Here is a 17,850-nt window from a genome sequence, read left to right as displayed (position 1 = left end):
CCTTCTGTGCGTTACTATATGGGCGTAGTCAAAATATACCATTAAAAGTCGCATTACGTGAGCAGTAACAATAGAATTGCAGGAAGAAAACCATGTTTTTGGACAAGTATTTTATTTGCTGATAGCCGGCCAGTGATGTATAATATTTCGATCAAAGAATAATTAGAGACTAATTGTAAATTAAAAAGAATGAAAGAATAATCATCAATCTCCGAAATTTGTCGTCGGCAATTCTCGCGCGTCCTTATCGGCTCATCCTCGCAACATGCGATACGAACTTTAGGTCCGCGTCAGAATAGTCGAGTTTGCGAACGCGATCTCGTAGTGTTCTTTCGTGTATATCCACTAATCGGAGAGGTAATGAGAATATTTTAGCGCGTCAAAATCCTTCTGCATCGGCTCAATTTTCGCCCTATCGCGATAAATAATCGCTAGACGAAACAGCTAAAACCTTTTCCAAAGTACTTGTGACAATATTTTGTTATTTTTAGTGCTCCATTGTCGCCTTTCCGGGTCTCCCATGTGTTAGGTTAACTGTTTACATATTTTACATATTTACGTGCAAAATTGTTTATCCACCGAAAACGATGATTATATTGTGTGACTAGTTGGCTAATCCTTCGCTTGGCATAAAACAACTGCAGTTGGATCGGTTATTTTTACGCGACAAAGTTATAGGTTATGCCGCTTGTTGACAGTGTACCCTCGAATCACCTTGGCATCTGGAGCTCTCTCTCTCACACACACACACGCGCACACACACACACAAGTGCGATATCCAAGTGTTGTAAAAAATCGTTTGCTTGTTAATTTCAGGCAAAATGGCCAGAGCAAAGACTGGTGAGAAAAAGGCTCCTCGCATCGACGATGTCGTCACCCGTGAATACACAGTCAACCTTCACAAGAGGTTACACGGTGTAGGCTTCAAGAAGCGTGCACCAAGGGCGATCAAAGAAATCAGGAAGTTTGCAGAGAAACAGATGGGAACTCCTGACGTGAGGATCGACACCCGTCTGAACAAGCAGCTCTGGTCCAAAGGAATCAGGTAAGATTGTCGGCATGACTGCAGAGAGTCTAGAAATATTTGCAATTATTTCCACTAATTCATCAAAGTGTTGAACGAATGACTAAATACGTTCTTTTCTGTCCATCCAGAAATGTTCCATTCCGTGTACGCGTGCGCTTGAGCAGGAGAAGGAACGACGACGAAGATTCGGTTCACAAACTGTACACCCTGGTCACGTACATCCCCGTTGCCACGTTCAAGGGATTACAAACAGAGAATGTGGATGCGAGTCAAGATTGATTTATTAACTGAAGGGTATAATAAATAATTTTGACTAGTATTATTGCGTTTTCATTGAAACATACATTATTGAACTAGATTCAGACCTGCTTCTTTTTTCATCCCACGTTTTTTTGTAACCCATCGTTGTGAATAAGCAGCGGTAGGCTTCAACTGTATTTATTCACTTTGATTACAATCAATTTCACGATCCACTTGAAAAAGATGGTATTTTGATCCATACAAATAGACTAAAGTATGCTGAGATGGCTGAATTGGTTCATCCGTCGTGTTGAAATGGCGAGGCTGGCTTAAGAGGTGAAGTGAAAGATGGCAAAGACAAGAGGATAAGTAAAAGTCGAGCATCCCACTGCGACATTTCTGTAATTTGAAATGCATTGCGTATCCGTATGGCGCAGGGAACCTCTGCGCTTTTCGATCCTCCAGCAGCGCAACGGGTCGAGCATCCGCCGGGAATTGGCGCAGCAATCTCGGGGCGCAGCGCAGCTCGGGCTAATTCCGACAATTGCCACCCCCCCCCCCCGCGAGTTTGGCTCTCACGCGCGCACACACTTGGGCACGTATGTATTACCAGAGCCAGAGGTACAGAGCTAGACGCGCAGGGAGAAAACTTGTCCGCTTCTTTCCCTCGACCCCCGCTGCTAAGCTGATTACGCGTCGGCGTTAGCTCGTGCTTAATCGAATTACAAGCTCACAATCATCTAATGTTGTGTGGATCTTGGCGCGCAAAGTAAGAGCAGAAAGAGAGAGAGAGAGAGAGAGTCGGTGCTTTATTGGGATTTATATGCGCGCACACAGCGTGCGCGCGCCCTATAGCGAGAGTACCTGCGCGCGTACACCGTGCTTTAATCGACGTCGAGCTTTTTCTTTTTTCCGCTCCCGGAATCGGCTTGCTGCTGGTTTGCCTCGAGTGCTTTTTATTGGCCGAGGGATAATTAAGGTAATTGCAATTTTGAAATTGCCGCGCGGGGCGCGCTAATTGGAATTTCATTTTTAATCGAAGCGCCGCGCGAATGAGCGGTAACGCAGCTGGCTCGCGAGTCGCGACTGCAACTGAAAGGTAGCGTATTGCGGCTAGGTAAGGCTGGGTGGGTATAGGTATCGCGGCCAGTGGCGAGATGTCGCGGCGCGCGTTGCAGCAAGGGGTGCGAGTCGCAGGGGCAGCATTCAATCAGCCCCCGCTGCACCCCCGGCGATCGGGAGCGGCGTGTGCGCGGGTCCCCGGGGGCGCGGGCCCGGCACCTGCCCCGCGCCGTCGCGCATACCTTCCCGCGCAGCACGTGCGCGAGAGCGAGCGAGCGAGCGAGCGAGCGCCGCGCAGGACAGGACCGCCCGGAGCGTGTGCGCGCAGCCCACTCCTGCGGATTAATCCCCCGAGAACGTGGATTCACTTGTCGTGAGAACAAGTGCGGCGCAAGTGTCACAGAAGAAGCGCGGCAATCAATTTCTTCTCCTTGGAGACCGGCGCGGCTTCGGAACGGGCGAGAGGGCTCGCGTCGCCCCGCCCTCCGCGCGGTGCCAGAAGTGGCGTATTTCCGCCCGGGCGCGAGGGCGCTGCACGGATCCTCATCGCCACCCCTCGCTCGCGCGCGGGCAAAAACGCGGCGAACGAGGGGTGGCGCGGGTCGAGCGAAAAAGCGTCCGCGGCTGCCGGGGGCGGGGCGTCCGCCGGGGGGCGAAAGAAGCCCTCTCGCGCGCCGCCAATGGGGTGCGAGGCTCCCGCGCCCGGACGGCCGGCGCAGCCCGCCCCGCGCGCTGCCGAAAGGCGCCCGGCTCCTCGCTGCAGCCAGTTATTGAATTAGGCTCATCATTTGATTTCGCGGAGCGGCTCCAGTCGGTTCCTCCGCGGCGGCCGCAGCAGCAGCAGCAGCAGCAGCAGCGTCAGCAGCGTCAGCAGCGTCAGCAGCGTCAGCAGCAGCGTCAGCGTCAGCGTCAGCAGCAGCAGCAGCAGCAGCAGCGAGAGCAGTGCCAGCAGTGCCAGCAGTGCCAGCAGCAGCGGAGGACGAGTCCAGCGGAGGAGCAGCGCGCCGCCGCGCGCGCCCGCGCCTCTCCCGACGCCGCGAGCCGAGCGCGCCGAGCCATGGACTACTCGTACTTCAACCAGGCGGCGGCGGCTGCGGCGGCGGCCGGCCTCGAGCCCTCGAGCTGCGCCCTCGCGGCGAACGAGATGCCCTGCGGGCCCTACGGCGAGCTGGGCTCCTGCTCGCAAATCAGCCAGGCGGCCTACCGGTACAGCGCGGCCGTCGGGGCGGCGGCCCGCGCGGCCAGCTACCCCGGCTCCAACGGCAACCTGGGCTCGCACCACGCGGCTGCGGCGGCGGTCGCGGCCGCGGCCTCGCACTCGCACGCGCACCACGCCAGCGCCTGCTCCGTCATGTCGGCCCGCGGCCAGGAGGTCGTGCACCGGCAGGCCTCCATCTTCCCCTCGGCCATCAATCTGCAAGGTAATCGATGCGCCGGTGCGCCGCCGCGCGCCCTCGGCATCGCCATGGTTACGGCCCTCCTCCGCCCCCGTCTCTCTCTCTCTCTCTCTCTCTCTCTCTCGCTCTCTCTCTCTCGCTCGACCTCTGCTCGGCTCACACGCTCCGCACTCGTCTTGCAGGGGGCCTGGGCTACAAGGCCTACGCCGGCTGCCACGAGGGGCCCTCGGAGAAGCGCAAGCAGCGCCGGATCCGCACGACCTTCACCTCGGCCCAGCTGAAGGAGCTGGAGCGCGCCTTCCAGGAGACCCACTACCCGGACATCTACACGCGCGAGGAGATCGCCATGAAGATCGACCTGACGGAGGCGCGGGTGCAGGTGAGCCGCTCTACTATCTTAATCCCGCAACTACTCTCTTGATCCCTCTTGATCCGTCGGCCCGCGGGCCGAGGCAATCCATCAAGTGCAGGTGCGCGCCATTTTCCGATTTAACTCGATTAGCCGGCGCCGTTGTTCATCCGCCTTGCGTCTTGATTCCTCGACACCCGTGCCTCGACATCCGTGCCTCGACATCCGTGCCTCGACACCCGTGGCCCGCAATCGAGTTAGCCGATCGCGGGCTCAATGAAGCGATGCCTCGGGCTTTAATCATGCAGTGCGCGCCGCGTCTTTTCGGGGACGGGACCGCGGCGGCGGCGGCGCTTCCGCGCGGCTAATCGCGTTTCGGCTTCCTCCTCGCCGCCGCCGCCGCCACGGACTCCATTATTCAGGAGCCCCATTCATCCGTTCGCCTCTCCGCGCTGAGATGAATAATTATAGCCGCGAGCCGGTCCAATAATATCGCGCACACGTGAATTCGAAGGCTCGGCCGGCTGATTGACAGCGCGGCGCGCTCCTCACTTTGTCCCCGGCTCGCGCCGTCGGCTTTTTCAACGCTGATTCGGCCGGCGCGCTAAATTGGCAAACGCAATTATCGCCGGCCGTTATTTTTCGGCTTCGCTATCGCATGCGCCATTAGCAGGAGTAGGCAGTTGTTGGGATTGTCGAATTTTCGAATTTTCGGAGCGAGGCAAATCGAGCCAGAGCCCGCCATGATGGCCGAGGCCGCGAAGATTAATTATCCAGCGGTCGCGGTCAGCTCTCGCGCGACCGCCATTTGCGCGCGCCGCACATACCCGGCTGCATAATAGAGAGCGCACGGCCGCAGAATAAGAGCCGGCGCCGTTTTCTCCCTCTCGAGCGCCGACGGAGGATCCTCTCCCTTCGAGTACCTGCCGAGTAATGTCGAATACGCAGGAATGTAAGCGTTGCCGCTCTTCGCGGGCGTGAAAATGCGGAATCCGCAGGAGCGAGGGTTCGCCTGCAGAGCACAGCCACCTACGCACCGCACTCGACATGGATAAGCGACGCGTACGTGGCTCCGTGTGAGCCCCACTCGAGAAGTTGCTCCTGCAGCAGTCGGGAGCACGTGTCAGTCGGGAGCACGGCTCGCGCTAATGGAATTGTAATTCGGAAAAGGGGAGTAAGTATATCTAAGCCGGTGGCTGCTCGCCGGTGGGGTCGGCCATGTGGCTGTCGCTGCTACTCGATCGATTGCCCCGCGCGCGGACCTTCTTTAATTTCCGATTATTGCGGACTTGCGGCTCCGCTGCCTCGGATTTTACGGGTGTAATTTCTCTCTCTCTCAACGAATTCGCGCCGCGTCGGCCTAACCAGTTGGACAAACAGCGCGCGCGCGCGACAATTTTCTTTCCTCGCGGGAGCGCGCCGCGCCGCAGGATAAATGAGAAGGGTCGGAGCAGCGGCAGGCATGTCTCCGTGCGCGGCCAGATGGAAAAACAGCCCGGGAAATTGCGGAGCTCCGAGCTCGGCTCTTTTGTTCGACTCGGCTTGGAAAAATATTGCCGCGAGCGGCTCGAGTGAGCTTCCAGGGAAATTCTCCGCGGCCGAGAACGAGCGGAGTTAATCGTCCCGCGAGACGAGCTGCGCAGCTCGCCCCCTCGGCCGAGACGCCGACTCGTGCTGCGACTTGTGCTGCGACTCTTTGCTGCGACTCTTTGCTGCAGCGGGAACGGGGGGAGCCGCGGTAATTGCGCCCGCTCTCGCTCTATGTAGATCCACTTAGGGTGATTAAAAACTGTCCTGCTGAGCGTCATCTCCGCAGTTGCCCCACTGCGCTGCCGGCGCTGCTCGCGGAGGCTACGGAGATGGGGAATTTATGTGAATTTATGTGAATTTATGTGAATTTATGTGCCGAGAGCGCGCGAAAGCAAATCCATCTGGGCGCGCAAACAAAAACGGCTCGCCGACGCCGAAGGAGCCGCGCAAGTCACGAGTCCGGCTGACGCGCGGCACACTCGCCACTCTCGCGTAATTGCATCGAAATCTGGCGCGGCAGCAATTTCTTAATTGCCCGGAGCCTTCTGGGTCACACACACACACCCGCACGCTCGCTTTTTCCCCGCGCTGGCAGCGTCGGATGCGAAACGCGCCTGTCGCTGAATAGAATAGAATAGGATGGAATAGACGATCGCGCGGCGGAATTCCGAAGCGCGCGATTAATCATAGATCCTCGCGAAAGTCGCGCACAGCCGTGCGCGGCTCCTGAATAATGCGCGCGCGTGTGTGTTGCCGCGCGGCCGTCGCGCGCTAATTCGATTTCTCTCTCTCTCTCTCTCTCTCTCTCTGGCGATGCCGAGCTGCGCGCGGATGTAAGCCGCTTTAATGAGCTGTCTGCTTGGGCGCGCGCGCGCGCGGCGAGTCTGAATATTTAGCGCGCCTGCATCGCGCTGGATCGCGGCCGAGATCGCAGCTGGGGGCGGCTCGGGCTCGTAGCTGCAGCTGCTCGAGTTTTCCCGCGCGACGGCTCGCGACAGCCTCACCGGCCTTAGCTCCTCGGCTCCTCATTAGCGGCGCGCAGGGGGGCGTCGGATTTCCGAAAAGTTTTCCGGGAAAGCCGGGGGAGCCCGGGGGAGCCCGAACGCGACACATGTTCGCGTGTTCTCGTGTTCACGTGTCGACGCACTTGCCGCGCGGGCCGGAAGGGAAGGGAAAATCAGAGCCGATGCGCCGGCCAGTCGAAGGAGTAAGCAGCGGAGCAAACAGCGGCCCGCGCTACGCCCCGAGAATGCTGATGACGCGCGAGCATGCCGATGCCTGCTCGGCGGAAACTCGACGATGCCAATTTCGCCGAGACGTGTACGGAGACTTGTACATGTATATAGCCAGCGAGCGCCACCGAGCGCCACCGAGCACAATAGCGGCGGCAGATGTTGCGGCGTTTGCTCCGCGCGATTAAATATTTATCCGTCATCGCAGGGGACATCTGTCGCTGCCATTCTTCTGCCTCGCAGTCTGCTCTGTATTTGTTCGATATTAAGGGAGCGGGCGTGAGCGCCGCCCACCCCCGAGTGAGTCGCTCCGCGGAAGAATTCGCCGGCTCTCCGCGGCAGGTACTCTCTCCGTATTTTTCTGCGAAAAACGCCCTTCCGCTATCGACTAGCCCGCGCGTAATTGCAGTAGGCGGAGCCACGTCCGGCAAATGAAATATTTAACGAATAAAACAAACGAAACGTCCGAGCGCGCTGACCTGCATGCCAAAGTGGCGGATTCGTGTTTGCTTTAGCTTTGGCGCGTGTGTGCTCTGGATATACCTTTTGCTCTCTCTCTCTCTCCCTCTCTCTGCGCGCTGATTGCCCTCGCTCCCGCCCGGATTTTTAGCTCCCGCGTGCAGCGCGCAGCCTGACGCTCGGGGATTTGTCTGCCCACAGGTCTGGTTCCAGAACCGGCGGGCCAAGTTCCGCAAGCAGGAGCGGCTGGCCCAGCAAAAGTCCGGCTCCTCGCAGCAGTCGACGAGCTCGAGCATCGACGCCGCCGCCAGCGGCAACAACGCCCCGAGTCCTCTGCAGTCGAGCGGCGTCAAGGCGGAGGGCCGCTCGCCCCGCAGCCCCGCGACGCCGCCCAGTTCCGCGATCGAGATCAAGCCGCAGCAGCAGCAGCAGCAGCAGCAGCACCAGCAGCAGCAGCACCAGCAGCACCAGCAGCAGCACCAGCAGCAGACCCAGCCCGCCGGGGACGGCCACGGGAGCGACTCGGGCAACCCGGCCAACGGCAGACTGGCCTGGGGCTCCTGCAGTCCGCGGCCCTTCTCCGCCGCGCTCTCGCCGTACTTGCTCGATCCGCTGCCCCTCAAGACGGCCAACCTCTACTGAATCAATAGAGCTACGGCCGCGGATCCTCCAGCGGGCAGCCGATGTATTTTTAACATCCCACTTACTTTGCAGCGCCCTTTTTCCGGCCTCGATCGAGAGCACCCACACGCACGTACGCACGCACGCACGCACGCACGCACAGCATATTGTACATAGTACAGCGCGAGCCTCGGAGCCGAGTCGTCGCTCTCGCGGTGAGTGGCTGGACCGAATGGAATACGAGGATTCACTCGCGCCCGAGCGCTGCGTTCATATCTCGTTGTTCTGTTTTCTGTGATATACCGCACGAGTACGTCCGATTAGCTCCGCGAGCTGCTGCGCCGACGTTTTAAATATACCCGCTCTAGCGCGTTTGTAAATATATCCATTCCACGTGTTGTCTCGAACGACAAAGACGCACTGCGTAGTAGCCTGCCGCATGCCAAACTTGTCGTGTTTGTTTCCCGATCTACGAAAACTGTAACGTTGTATATTCTGCACAAAAGTGACTGTATTGCCGTTAATTACGAATGTACTGCGTAGTAACCGATCGCCAGTCCAGAAGGCCCTGATGGACAACGCAATCGCGTCTAGACCTGTATACGATACGTTCCTTGGAATCCTCGTCCTCTGGAACGCGGCCCGAGCAAGCTCCGCACTTGTCGAGCGCTAGTCCGCAATCATCTATGTATAGTTGAAACGTTGAAACCATCGATGAGCGTCGCAGTTATTTTGATAGACCAGTATTATTGTATTAGGTACATGCGTATACATACCATATACATACCATATACATACCATATACATATATATATATATATACACACACACACACACACGCGCATATAGATATGCATACATCTATTTTTGTAATACCTTTAAAGGATAAGTTCAACCGATGATGTGTACATATAGTACAGGAAATGCGAGGCGGCCAGGCCGCTTCTGCGAGCCAGTATTCACGTCCAAAGTGCCAAATTTCGTCGCCGCAGCACAGCCAGAGCCGCGCAGCCACGGTCTCATACTCGCGCCATCGCATGCTCACATCAGCCGCAGACGCGAGCACACCGTACACGACTGCTAAGTACACTCTCTCGGCGCGAATCCGAAAGTCGTGCGTATACGCATTGGCGCAACGTGTGTAAGACGTAGATAACGACGGCACGGAGGCACGGACGAGTTGGCGAAGAGCTACGAGGTTGATTATTACTAAGTATATAATTATGTGTGACTGGAATTGTACAGTTGTTGCTATAAATATATGAAATTAGTGTTTTACACCAGAATCCTTTTTCTCTTGAGCCCCAGCCCGCGTCGTCGGAGATGAGCGCGAAGCGAGGGTGCGGACAACTTGCAACGTAACGCCTCCTGCTTAAGTTGGCATATTCATTTTATTGAAAATAAAGAAGTTGTCGCATTCTTGTGTATAGTGTGTCGCGGTTACATGAGGTGTCGTATACAACAGGTACGGCGGCTACAAAAGTGCGATGCGCGAGACGGCGTCTGATATTGCGCAAGGCCGAGGGAATCGCGAGCGGTGTAAGAGAGCAGCACCGATCCGCGGATCGATCAACACCCTGCAGGCACTGCCTCGGCGCTTGGTCGCGCATCCGAGTGACGAGCGGTGAGGGGGAAGGTGGGGGGAAACTCGATTAGGAGCGATGCGATAAAATAATGTACACGTGGGAGGGGTTGGCGGGAGACAGAGTGAGAGTAGGTGAGAGAGCACAAGTACGTCAAGTTGAGTATACGTTTATAATAAAAGAAGAGCGATGCGACGTGCGCTCGTCATGCGATCGTGCATCGCGGGCCGCGCGAGAGGAGCGGATGCCCCCCCCCCACCCGCCCCTCCCCGCAGAACGGCCAGGATGCGTCGTCTTCGTCTCGGAGCTCGGCGGAGTCGGTCGCTGCGCGCGTTAGGCCATCGTGAGGGTGCCCGCGCCCACGCCGAAGCCGACTCCCCGGGGCCCAAAGTTCCGGCCGTAGCAGCCGCGGCAGTAGATGTCGCCGTCCGGGCCGTCGTTGAGGTTCGTCGAGTCGAGCGAGCGGTGGCAGGCTCCGCAGCTGAAGCACCTCTTGTGCCAGACGCGGTTCTTCGAGATCATCTGCTCGGCCGCGTAGACCGGGTAGCCGCAGCGCGAGCAGCCGTGCCCGTCGTTGCGCTTCTGGCCCAGGTCCGGCTTGGAGTCGATGCTGCGGGCCAGAGAGGGGGAGAGCATCGTTATCGTTGCGCTATTATTATCGCGATGAGAGTCGCATCGTACTCACTAGGAGGGCGCGTGCTCCGTGTCGGTCGAGACGAGCGTCGGCGTGTGCCCGAAGCCGAAGCCCTTGGGCCCGAAGAGCTTGCCGTAGCAGGCGCGGCAGTGGATCTCCTTGTCGGGGCCGTCGCAGGCGAGCATCGAGTCGAGGGGCCGGTGGCACTCGGCGCAGTTGAAGCACTTCTTGTGCCACATCGTGCCCTTGGCCAGCTGCTGCTCGGCCGCGAAGACCATGCCGCCGCAGCGCGGACAGCCCTGGCCCGCGGGCGCCTTGATCGACGTCGTGTCCGGGTTGTAGAACGGCCGGCTCGCCGAGAGCTCCTCCTCGCTGCGGATCGTATGTCGTATGTCATGGGTCTAGGCGAGAGAGAGAGAGAGAGAGAGAGAGAGAGCCAGGGGACGGGACTCCCGACTCACCTGACGCCGTCGGTCTGCAGGAAGCCGGATCCGCAGGCGAAGCCGTAGCCGTGGGGGCCCCAGCGCTTGCCGTAGCAGGTCTTGCAGTAGACGTCCTTATCCGGGCCGTCGCAGGCGATGATCGAGTCGAGGGTCTTGCTGCAGTCCCGGCACTTGTAGCACTTCCGGTGCCACTCGCGGCTCTTGGCGAGCACCTGCTCGGCCGCGAAGACGACGCCGCCGCAGCGGGGGCAGCCCTTGCCCGGCGGAGCCATGATGGCCGCGGTGTCGATCAGCGTGCTGCGGGGGGCCGCGTCGCTGCTCGCACAGGGGCCTTGCGTTAGTCTCCCGGTGAGGCACCTGCAGCACGCTCAGCGCAAACGCGGCACACTGCGGGCCTCTCTGGGTTAAAGCGTGCGCGATACCGCATGCAGGCGATTGTTAGCGGTGCGGGAGCGGTGCGGGAGGAGGGCACGGGGAGGGGAAGCAGCGGGGGCGTCTGCGTACCCGTCGTCCTCGATGTCGCACTGCAGTCCGATCCACGTGGCCCCGGCATGGCCGATGCCTCGCGGGCCGAATTTCTTCGGATAGCAAGCTGTCAAGCAGAGAGAAAGAAGCGCATGTCAGATTCGGCGGGTGCATCGAGGGTGAGAAGGAGATCGGAGCGCTGCGAGCCGCTGCGAGAGCAACTGAAAAAAGAAGCGAGAAGCATGCACTCGAGCGCAGAGGAATGCAGGACCCACCCGTTGGCGTAGCAGTCGCTCTGCAGGGCGCCGCCACCTTGCCCGTAGCCGTAGCCCTTGGGGCCGAACTTCTTTCCGTAGCACACTGGAGGAGGATCAAGGCAGCCATTAGAGAGTTACAGAGAGGAGGAGCGGCCGTTCGTCCGCGGCCCACTTTGCCCACTTTGCTCACCTTTGCAGTAGATGTCCTTGTCGGGGCCCTCGCAGCAGTTGACGGAGTCTAGCCTCTTGGAGCAGGTTCCGCACTTAAAGCATTCCCTGTGCCATTGCTGCCGTGCAGGAGGCACGGAGTTGGAAACGAGTCGTCGGGTTAGTCACTCAATAGATCACAATATATATGTGTGTGGGTGTATTTGTATATATATATATATGTATATGTGTGTGTCTATGCACGGGCTGTTGGAAAACGGGCGACGAATGCGCAATTAAATTCGTCTATTCGCGCCGCTGCAAATATAGCCCGTGAATAGATAATCAATGAAAATCCCCGAAAGCAAAGCCGAGCGGGACAGCAGCGCCGCTGTTTGCTCTCTCGGCCGAGCTAATAGCGTTCGCATCGACACGATGCAGGCCGATCCGCGGGCGGGGATCGATTAGCGGGGGGCAAAGCTCGCAAAAAAGCAGACGCGTGATTAGTGACGAAAAGCGGGCAGGGGAGCAGGCGGCCGAGGTTGGCTAGCTGTACCTCGGCAGTATATCTCGCGATCGGGACCGTCGCAATGCAAGCTGGAGTCCAGGGTCCGCTGGCAGACTCGGCACTTGAAGCATTGTTTATGGTAGGCCTAGTCAGGAGAAGCAGCAGTGAGTCGGGTCCCTTGCTCCCGCCGCGACGGAGCGAGGCGGTGTCGAGTTGCCCGGTCGAAATACCCGCAGCGCTTGGCATGCCCGTCGCGGCCTAATTTTAGCCAATTTTCCCTCTTTCCCTGCGCAACGCGCTTTCGAAATCGGAAAAACGCGCGGCCGGGCCAGGAATAGCCGCGCACCGCCGCTTGCGCAACGCGTCCTTATTTTTTCCCTACTAACTCGCTAATTCCGGACCGCTCGATCGACGCGCTCCGCGCAACGAGAGCAAGAGATCTCACGCAGCACGGCAAGCGGGAGGCATGGCGCGCTGCTGTCCTGTGGGCAAACATAGAGAGAGAGAGATAGAGAGAGAGAGAGAGAGGAGCTGCTCACCCTTCCCCTGGCGAGCATCTGCTCGGCAGCGTAGACGTAGCCGCCGCAGCGCGGGCAGCCCTCGCCCTCCGGTGCCTTGGCGATCGCGCGCGGCTCCATCATCGCGTTCGACGCCCTGCTGTAGCCGTCCCTGCAAAGTCACGGGAGTCAGAGTTAGGCTGCGCCACTGTGTGCGCCGCTGCGAGCTGTTCGCCAGCTTCGATCGCGGGGAGAAAGTACGCGCGCTGCCAAGAGCCAAACTTAGAATCGGCCGAGATAATCGAGTGAGCGGATGAGCCGGGCGCATCGCGGAAATCGCATTAGAGCGCGACTCGACTCTTTCTCTCTTATTACAGTCAGCCCGATGCGATTACGGCTGGCCGGCAGCGCGCGTACTTTCTCCCCGCGGCGCAAGCTCCGTTTATGCAGCCAACACACAAGCCAACGCTTAGAACACAGCTCGGTTGGTTATTCGCACTGGTTAGCGAGGGTTACTGGGTTAGTCTTCCCCGCGACCGCGCGACCTGGCCTCCGCCGAGCCCCGCTGGAGTAGAGAGCCCCGAGAGAAGCGCGCGTTGCTCTGCTCGTCTTCTGCTCGTCTCTTCCACGGCGTGGATCACGAGAAAAGAAAAAAAACAAAACTATAACGACAACTCACTGTTCAACTCGACAGACCAAATAAAAGAGTAATCCAAAAACTAAGGCGTCGTACGCCGTGACTGGAAAGGAGAAAGAGAGTGAGAGAGAGAGAGAGAGAGAGAGAGAGAGAGAGAGAGAACCGCGCGGGGCTGTAGAGGGTTAGCGAGGGTTAGAGGGTTAGAGGGTTAGGTCGAAGTCGAATAATAAAAGTAAAGATAAAGAAGCCCGCGTGCAGGACACTCGGCGCAGGAAGCGACAGCTCCAACAAAAAAATAAAAAAAAAGTTAATCCAAGAGTAGCAGCGAGTAAGAGAGAAAGAGGTACAGCAGAGAGAATAAAATGGACTCGGTGCTCACCATGATCATCAGTAAGGTTTTAGCGCGTACACGGATTCCGATATTCGACTCGTGATGGAAGAGTAGACGGGTCGTTCTCTACGGATATACAGAGGGACAGGCAGGCAGACAGACAGACAGACAGACAGACAGACAGCGAGACTTCGTTATACTGCACTTTTTCATTTGTTCTCTTTCTTTTTCCGAACTGGCCGGCAGGGCCTTGATCCCGGTGCGGCTCGAACTCGGCGGGGCTGGCGGGGATGATCGGGTACGGGACGTATGACATGTCATACTCGATACTCTCTCCGAACGCTCGGCGCTCGGTCGCGCGCGCGGACGCGGTTAACGATTGCTCTCTCGCGTATACTTACTTATATATATATATATACTATAATTACTGTGCCGTCGCGCGCGCGCGCGCGCGAGAGCCGCGACTCCGCGCCGAGCGTCCTTCGACAGTATAATCATCAAAAGCTAACGCCTTTTTGACCTTTTTACACAGTGTTATTTATTAATTGAGATACTTTTTTTCCTTGTAAGGTAACACTTATTACAGATGGTACAAATATTCCTATAGCTAGAGAGAGAGTGTGTGTGTGTGTGTGTGTGTGCGTGTGTGCGTGTGTGCGTGCGTGCGTGGGTGTGCCAGTATCGGGTAAAATTAATTCCATGTAAAACACTATATAGAAAAACGAAAGCTCTCGCCACAACGTGGTGCACATGGTTATTGGGTTCTGCTTGTCGTATGTCGACTGGCATAGCGTCGCACCCGACGGCGGCCGGCTGCGCTGCGCTGCTCTGCTTCCACGTGCGTGTGCGTGTGCTATGGTCTCTCGGTCGACAGTGTGCGGGTGTACGGAGGAGAGGCTGAGAGGGGTCGGGAAGGGGCCACGGGGACAGTCGGGTATCTCGTAGCAAAATTAAAAACAAGGGGCTCAATAAAGAAGCACGAAGAGGTAGGGCGAGAGAGAAAAGTCGACGATTGAGATCGCGCGCGGAGCGGTGCTGCCTCGCCTCCTCCCCGGCTGCTCCTCGTGCCGGCGCGGGCGGCGCAGCAGCGGTTCCGTGGGCGCGCAGTCGGACTAGGTGCGCTGGGCTGTCAGGACAGAGAGAGAGAGAGAGAGGGCGGGAGGGGAGAGAGGGGGCGAGGGAGTCGGCACTCACTCGTGGCTCTTGAGGTGATCGCCCTGGTCCATGGAGAGGCAGCCGGCGCCACCGCCGAAGCCGTAGCCCTTGGGGCCGAATTTGCGCCCGTGGCAGACTTTGCAGAAGAGCTCGCCGTCGTGCTCCGTGCAGTTTGTCGAGTCGAGCAGCTTGCCGCAGAGACCTGGAACGAGAACACAGAGCGAGCGCGGGGAGCGCTTGTAACGCGCCTGCAGAGGGCTCCGGTCAAAGAGCTACTTAAAAGAGGGCAGCTCACCGCATTTGAAGCACATCTTGTGCCACTTGAGTCCTCCGGCTACGCGCTCCTCCGCGGCGTAGACCGACTTGCCGCACTTGGGGCACTTGGCTTGCTCGACCGGCTTGTAGGGCATTTCGTCTCGTTTCTTTCTTTCGCTTTCGCTGAAATAGAGAGAAGGCATTTTATGCAAGGAGCTGGGAAAGGTAAACAATTTTCCCGCGCGAATATAGAATAGAACGCGGCCGCAGGCCCGTGTCAGGCTGGGCCGTGCGCGGCGCTGCGCGAGATCCTCGCGGTCCTGCAGCGAGCGTTGAGGGTGCGGGCGCGCGAGCCTTCGCGGCAACCCCCCCACGGCCGCACCCCCACCCCCGCGCGACGGCCCCTCCCTCCGGGCGAGAGCGGGCTCTGCGGGGGTTGCGCGGCTTGCGCGGCTTGCGCCACCCCCCTGCGCGGCCCGACCCGCCCTTCGCGAGCTCCTAGGCATACTCACTCGGAGGGACGGGCGTTGCGCTGCTGCTGCTGCTACTGCTGCTCGATCCGGAGATGGGGCTCGGTGCTGATCACTGCTCTCTGGCGCTCGGCTGCACACTGTCCTCCTGGTCGTACGCTTCTCGGGAAGTCTCTCGCGCCAAAGCACCGCGCACTAATACTGGATTTCGAATGACGCTGCTCGCGGCGCGTCCGGCCTAGTCATACAGAGCTTTGCACACGGCACTTGCATCTCTCGCGGCCCGCGTCGGCGGAGCTATTTTCTCGCGCGCTCCCCGCGAGCGGAGCCTCGGAGCGGCGCAGCGCGCGAGCTCGCGCGGAAGCGCGGAAGCGCGGAAGCGCTGCAGCCGTCCAGAGCCGAGGCGCGCCGGACCGAAATAGGATTCGGTAAGGACGAGATGCAGTATTGCGTAATGGAGTTGACTCGGGCGTACGAGCGATACAAGGTTTGCGCGGCGCTCGAGCATTAATTAAGCGAGCCGAAAAAGAAAGCGGGCGACGAATTATGATTACGAATTATGATTACGAATTATGACTGCCGATACGGCTGGGATGCGCGCGTACACTCATCCGCTATTAATAGCCCGCGCGCTCCAACGACTATTCTCGGAGCGCCGATACTTACTGCCCGCGGCACGTTTCCGGGGCTGCGGGCCGCGTGAATTTTCCAGCCGACGCCAAGCGCCCTAGCTGCCAGCCGGCGTAAGTATTTCGGGATCAGCGCGGCAAATCCTGCCTATGCTGATAAGCTGCTATTTTCGAATCTTGGGCAACGGCCCGCGCGGTTGCGCAACCCGGGCCTCTGGAGAATTTCTCGGAAGCGGCAGAGTCAAAAGGACGGGCGACGCTCGCCGCGCGGCGTCGCATTGACCCCGCATTCTTCGTCTCTCTCTCTCTCTCTCTCTCTCTCGCTGACTCGCCGCCTCTCGCGCGCTGCGGCGGCGGCGGCGGCTTAAATATAGCGCATCTCCCTCTCTGCCCCCGTACTTTGACCCGCGTCGGGCCGTGCGCGCGGCTTTCGTTTGTTTTCGTTTGATCGCATCGGCCAGTCGCGGCGATCGCGAGGGTCAGGGTCTCTGCCGCGGCGCTCTCGCGGTGGGCCCCGCGCGCAGGGCCGCCGATCCGCGGGCCGAGAATACGCCGGAGGGTGGCCGAGGCGCGTAACGCAATCCCGTGCCGGAGCTGACCAAATTTAGCCAGCGACTGGCTGCGGACGCCGTAGAGACGCGGTGAGTCAGCCGCTGTGCCGCGCGCGCGCGCGCGCGCAGCTCCGACTTTGGCCAGCCTGGAAAAGTCGCGTGCACTTGCCGCGCGCAGGTCGCGATCTGCCCGGCTCTGAGTCAGCGCGCCGACGACGCTGTCTCGGAGTGTTTTCTAGCGTCGAAAACAAGCTCGCGCGGGTAAAAATAACCTTCCTTCCGAAATGACGAAAGCGCGAGGCCGTATTTTTAACCCGGTGCGGTGCAGTTCCGCAAACAGCGAGCAATCGAGCATACGCGGCGAGATCTGTAACTCGAGCGTCGGCCGGTGTATTTTCGGCGGAAATCATATACGCCCGGCGAGCTGTTAAGGCTTTATCGGCTAATTTTGGCGCGGAAGCTTTTTACGAATAACGCGCCGCCCGAAATAGCGGCCGCGGGCTTTTTCTCCGTTTTTTTTCCCGCGAGCGGCCTCGATAATTTCACATATCGAGATGGCCGCTGGCCAGCGCGCGCGCGCAAACATTCGATGCCGGTACGCGCTCCTCGCCGCTGCAGCTGACTCGGCAACAGAGCCGCGAGGCATCGAACGGCCAAAATAATCGCGCGAAGGCGTCGAGACTTTTCTGCAGGCCCTCTCCTCCGCGCTATTAAAAGACCATGCTCCCTCTCGGAGCTTGGAATATTGATATGCCGCTGCACGCTCGTTTAATTTATACACGCAGAGACAGTGCGCGCCGGCAGCGATGAAGAATTCAGGATTTTTTAATCCAATATCGGAAAGATACAGTCTCGCCGACATGCATGCTGCACGAGGTTTACTGGATTATTCAGCGAGCGCGCGGCGCTTCTTTGTTGCTCCTCGCGCACGAGTTATGCAAGCGAGCTTCCAACGGCCAAATAAATCAGCGGCCGACTCCGCGAGGGAGCATCATCTGGTGAGTCAGCCGCGCAAAGTGGGAAAAATTTCAAGGCCGTGCGCGCGCTCGGAGCTCGCTGAAATTCGATATCCTAGCCTAGCCTGCGCTTTGGCAGAATAGAGCCGACGAGATGCGCTCTGGCTTGCTGCGGGAGGGTTACGCAGAGCACTTTGTTACCGGCGGCAGACTGCTGTGTGATCTGCAGCTAGTTTACGGAAAGCGCCCCGCGCATTTTCTTCTTTATTTTCAAACGAGCCGAGTACAAAGGCCGCGGGCCGACCGCATCGCGACTCGTTCCACTCGAGCCGACCCGATGACTCCGTAGACTGTACGTGAAAGGCAGGCGTCGAGAGCCCGCTATTTCGGTACGCTCGAGCGTAGAAAGCAAACA

At 58.7% G+C, this 17,850-nt stretch overlaps 3 protein-coding genes across 13 annotated transcripts; 2 read left to right on the top strand and 1 right to left on the bottom strand.

Moving 5' to 3' along the window:
• The first annotated feature begins 208 nt into the window (after positions 1-208).
• On the top strand, positions 209-1,346 carry LOC100117921 (60S ribosomal protein L31). Of its 3 annotated transcripts, none has more exons than XM_001607740.5 (3): positions 209-357; positions 817-1,045; positions 1,156-1,346. In XM_001607740.5, the coding sequence occupies exons 2-3, from the start codon at positions 822-824 to the stop codon at positions 1,304-1,306; spliced, it is 375 nt and encodes a 124-aa protein (XP_001607790.1). In that variant the 5' UTR covers positions 209-357; positions 817-821; the 3' UTR covers positions 1,307-1,346. The 3 variants fall into 3 exon arrangements, with proteins under 3 accessions (XP_001607790.1, XP_008206522.1, XP_032454329.1); XM_008208300.4 differs by having other exon boundaries at positions 298-461; XM_032598438.1 differs by having other exon boundaries at positions 298-529.
• A 1,932-nt stretch (positions 1,347-3,278) lies between these two features.
• LOC100122985 (paired mesoderm homeobox protein 2A-like) lies at positions 3,279-9,195 on the top strand. Of its 2 annotated transcripts, XR_004227269.2 has the most exons (4): positions 3,279-3,750; positions 3,909-4,105; positions 7,498-8,675; positions 8,802-9,195. XR_004227269.2 is itself a non-coding variant. In XM_031927688.2 (3 exons), the coding sequence occupies exons 1-3, from the start codon at positions 3,387-3,389 to the stop codon at positions 7,936-7,938; spliced, it is 1,002 nt and encodes a 333-aa protein (XP_031783548.1). In that variant the 5' UTR covers positions 3,279-3,386; the 3' UTR covers positions 7,939-9,195. The 2 variants fall into 2 exon arrangements, 1 of the variants encoding a protein (XP_031783548.1); XM_031927688.2 differs by having other exon boundaries at positions 7,498-9,195.
• Positions 9,196-9,289: 94 nt separating this feature from the next.
• Positions 9,290-16,261, bottom strand: LOC100122977 (muscle LIM protein). Of its 8 annotated transcripts, none has more exons than NM_001159997.1 (9): positions 15,342-15,505; positions 14,870-15,012; positions 14,614-14,776; positions 12,494-12,623; positions 11,490-11,586; positions 11,318-11,402; positions 10,596-10,892; positions 10,186-10,506; positions 9,292-10,110 (listed from the first exon to the last, which is right to left on the bottom strand). In NM_001159997.1, the coding sequence occupies exons 2-9, from the start codon at positions 14,982-14,984 to the stop codon at positions 9,834-9,836; spliced, it is 1,485 nt and encodes a 494-aa protein (NP_001153469.1). In that variant the 5' UTR covers positions 14,985-15,012; positions 15,342-15,505; the 3' UTR covers positions 9,292-9,833. The 8 variants fall into 8 exon arrangements, 4 of the variants coding, with proteins under 4 accessions (XP_031783054.1, NP_001153469.1, XP_031783056.1 ...); XR_004344685.1 differs by having other exon boundaries at positions 9,659-10,110; positions 10,596-11,169; positions 15,342-15,516; XR_004344687.1 differs by lacking the exons at positions 11,318-11,402; positions 11,490-11,586 and adding an exon at positions 12,003-12,099 and having other exon boundaries at positions 9,290-10,110; positions 15,342-16,261.
• Between the last annotated feature and the right edge of the window lie 1,589 nt (positions 16,262-17,850).

Source organism: Nasonia vitripennis, chromosome 3 (assembly GCF_009193385.2).
Source record: "Nasonia vitripennis strain AsymCx chromosome 3, Nvit_psr_1.1, whole genome shotgun sequence".
NCBI classification, from domain to species: Eukaryota; Metazoa; Arthropoda; class Insecta; order Hymenoptera; family Pteromalidae; genus Nasonia; species Nasonia vitripennis.
Note: the sequence above shows the minus strand (reverse complement) of the source record. Positions and strands in the feature narration are given on the sequence as shown.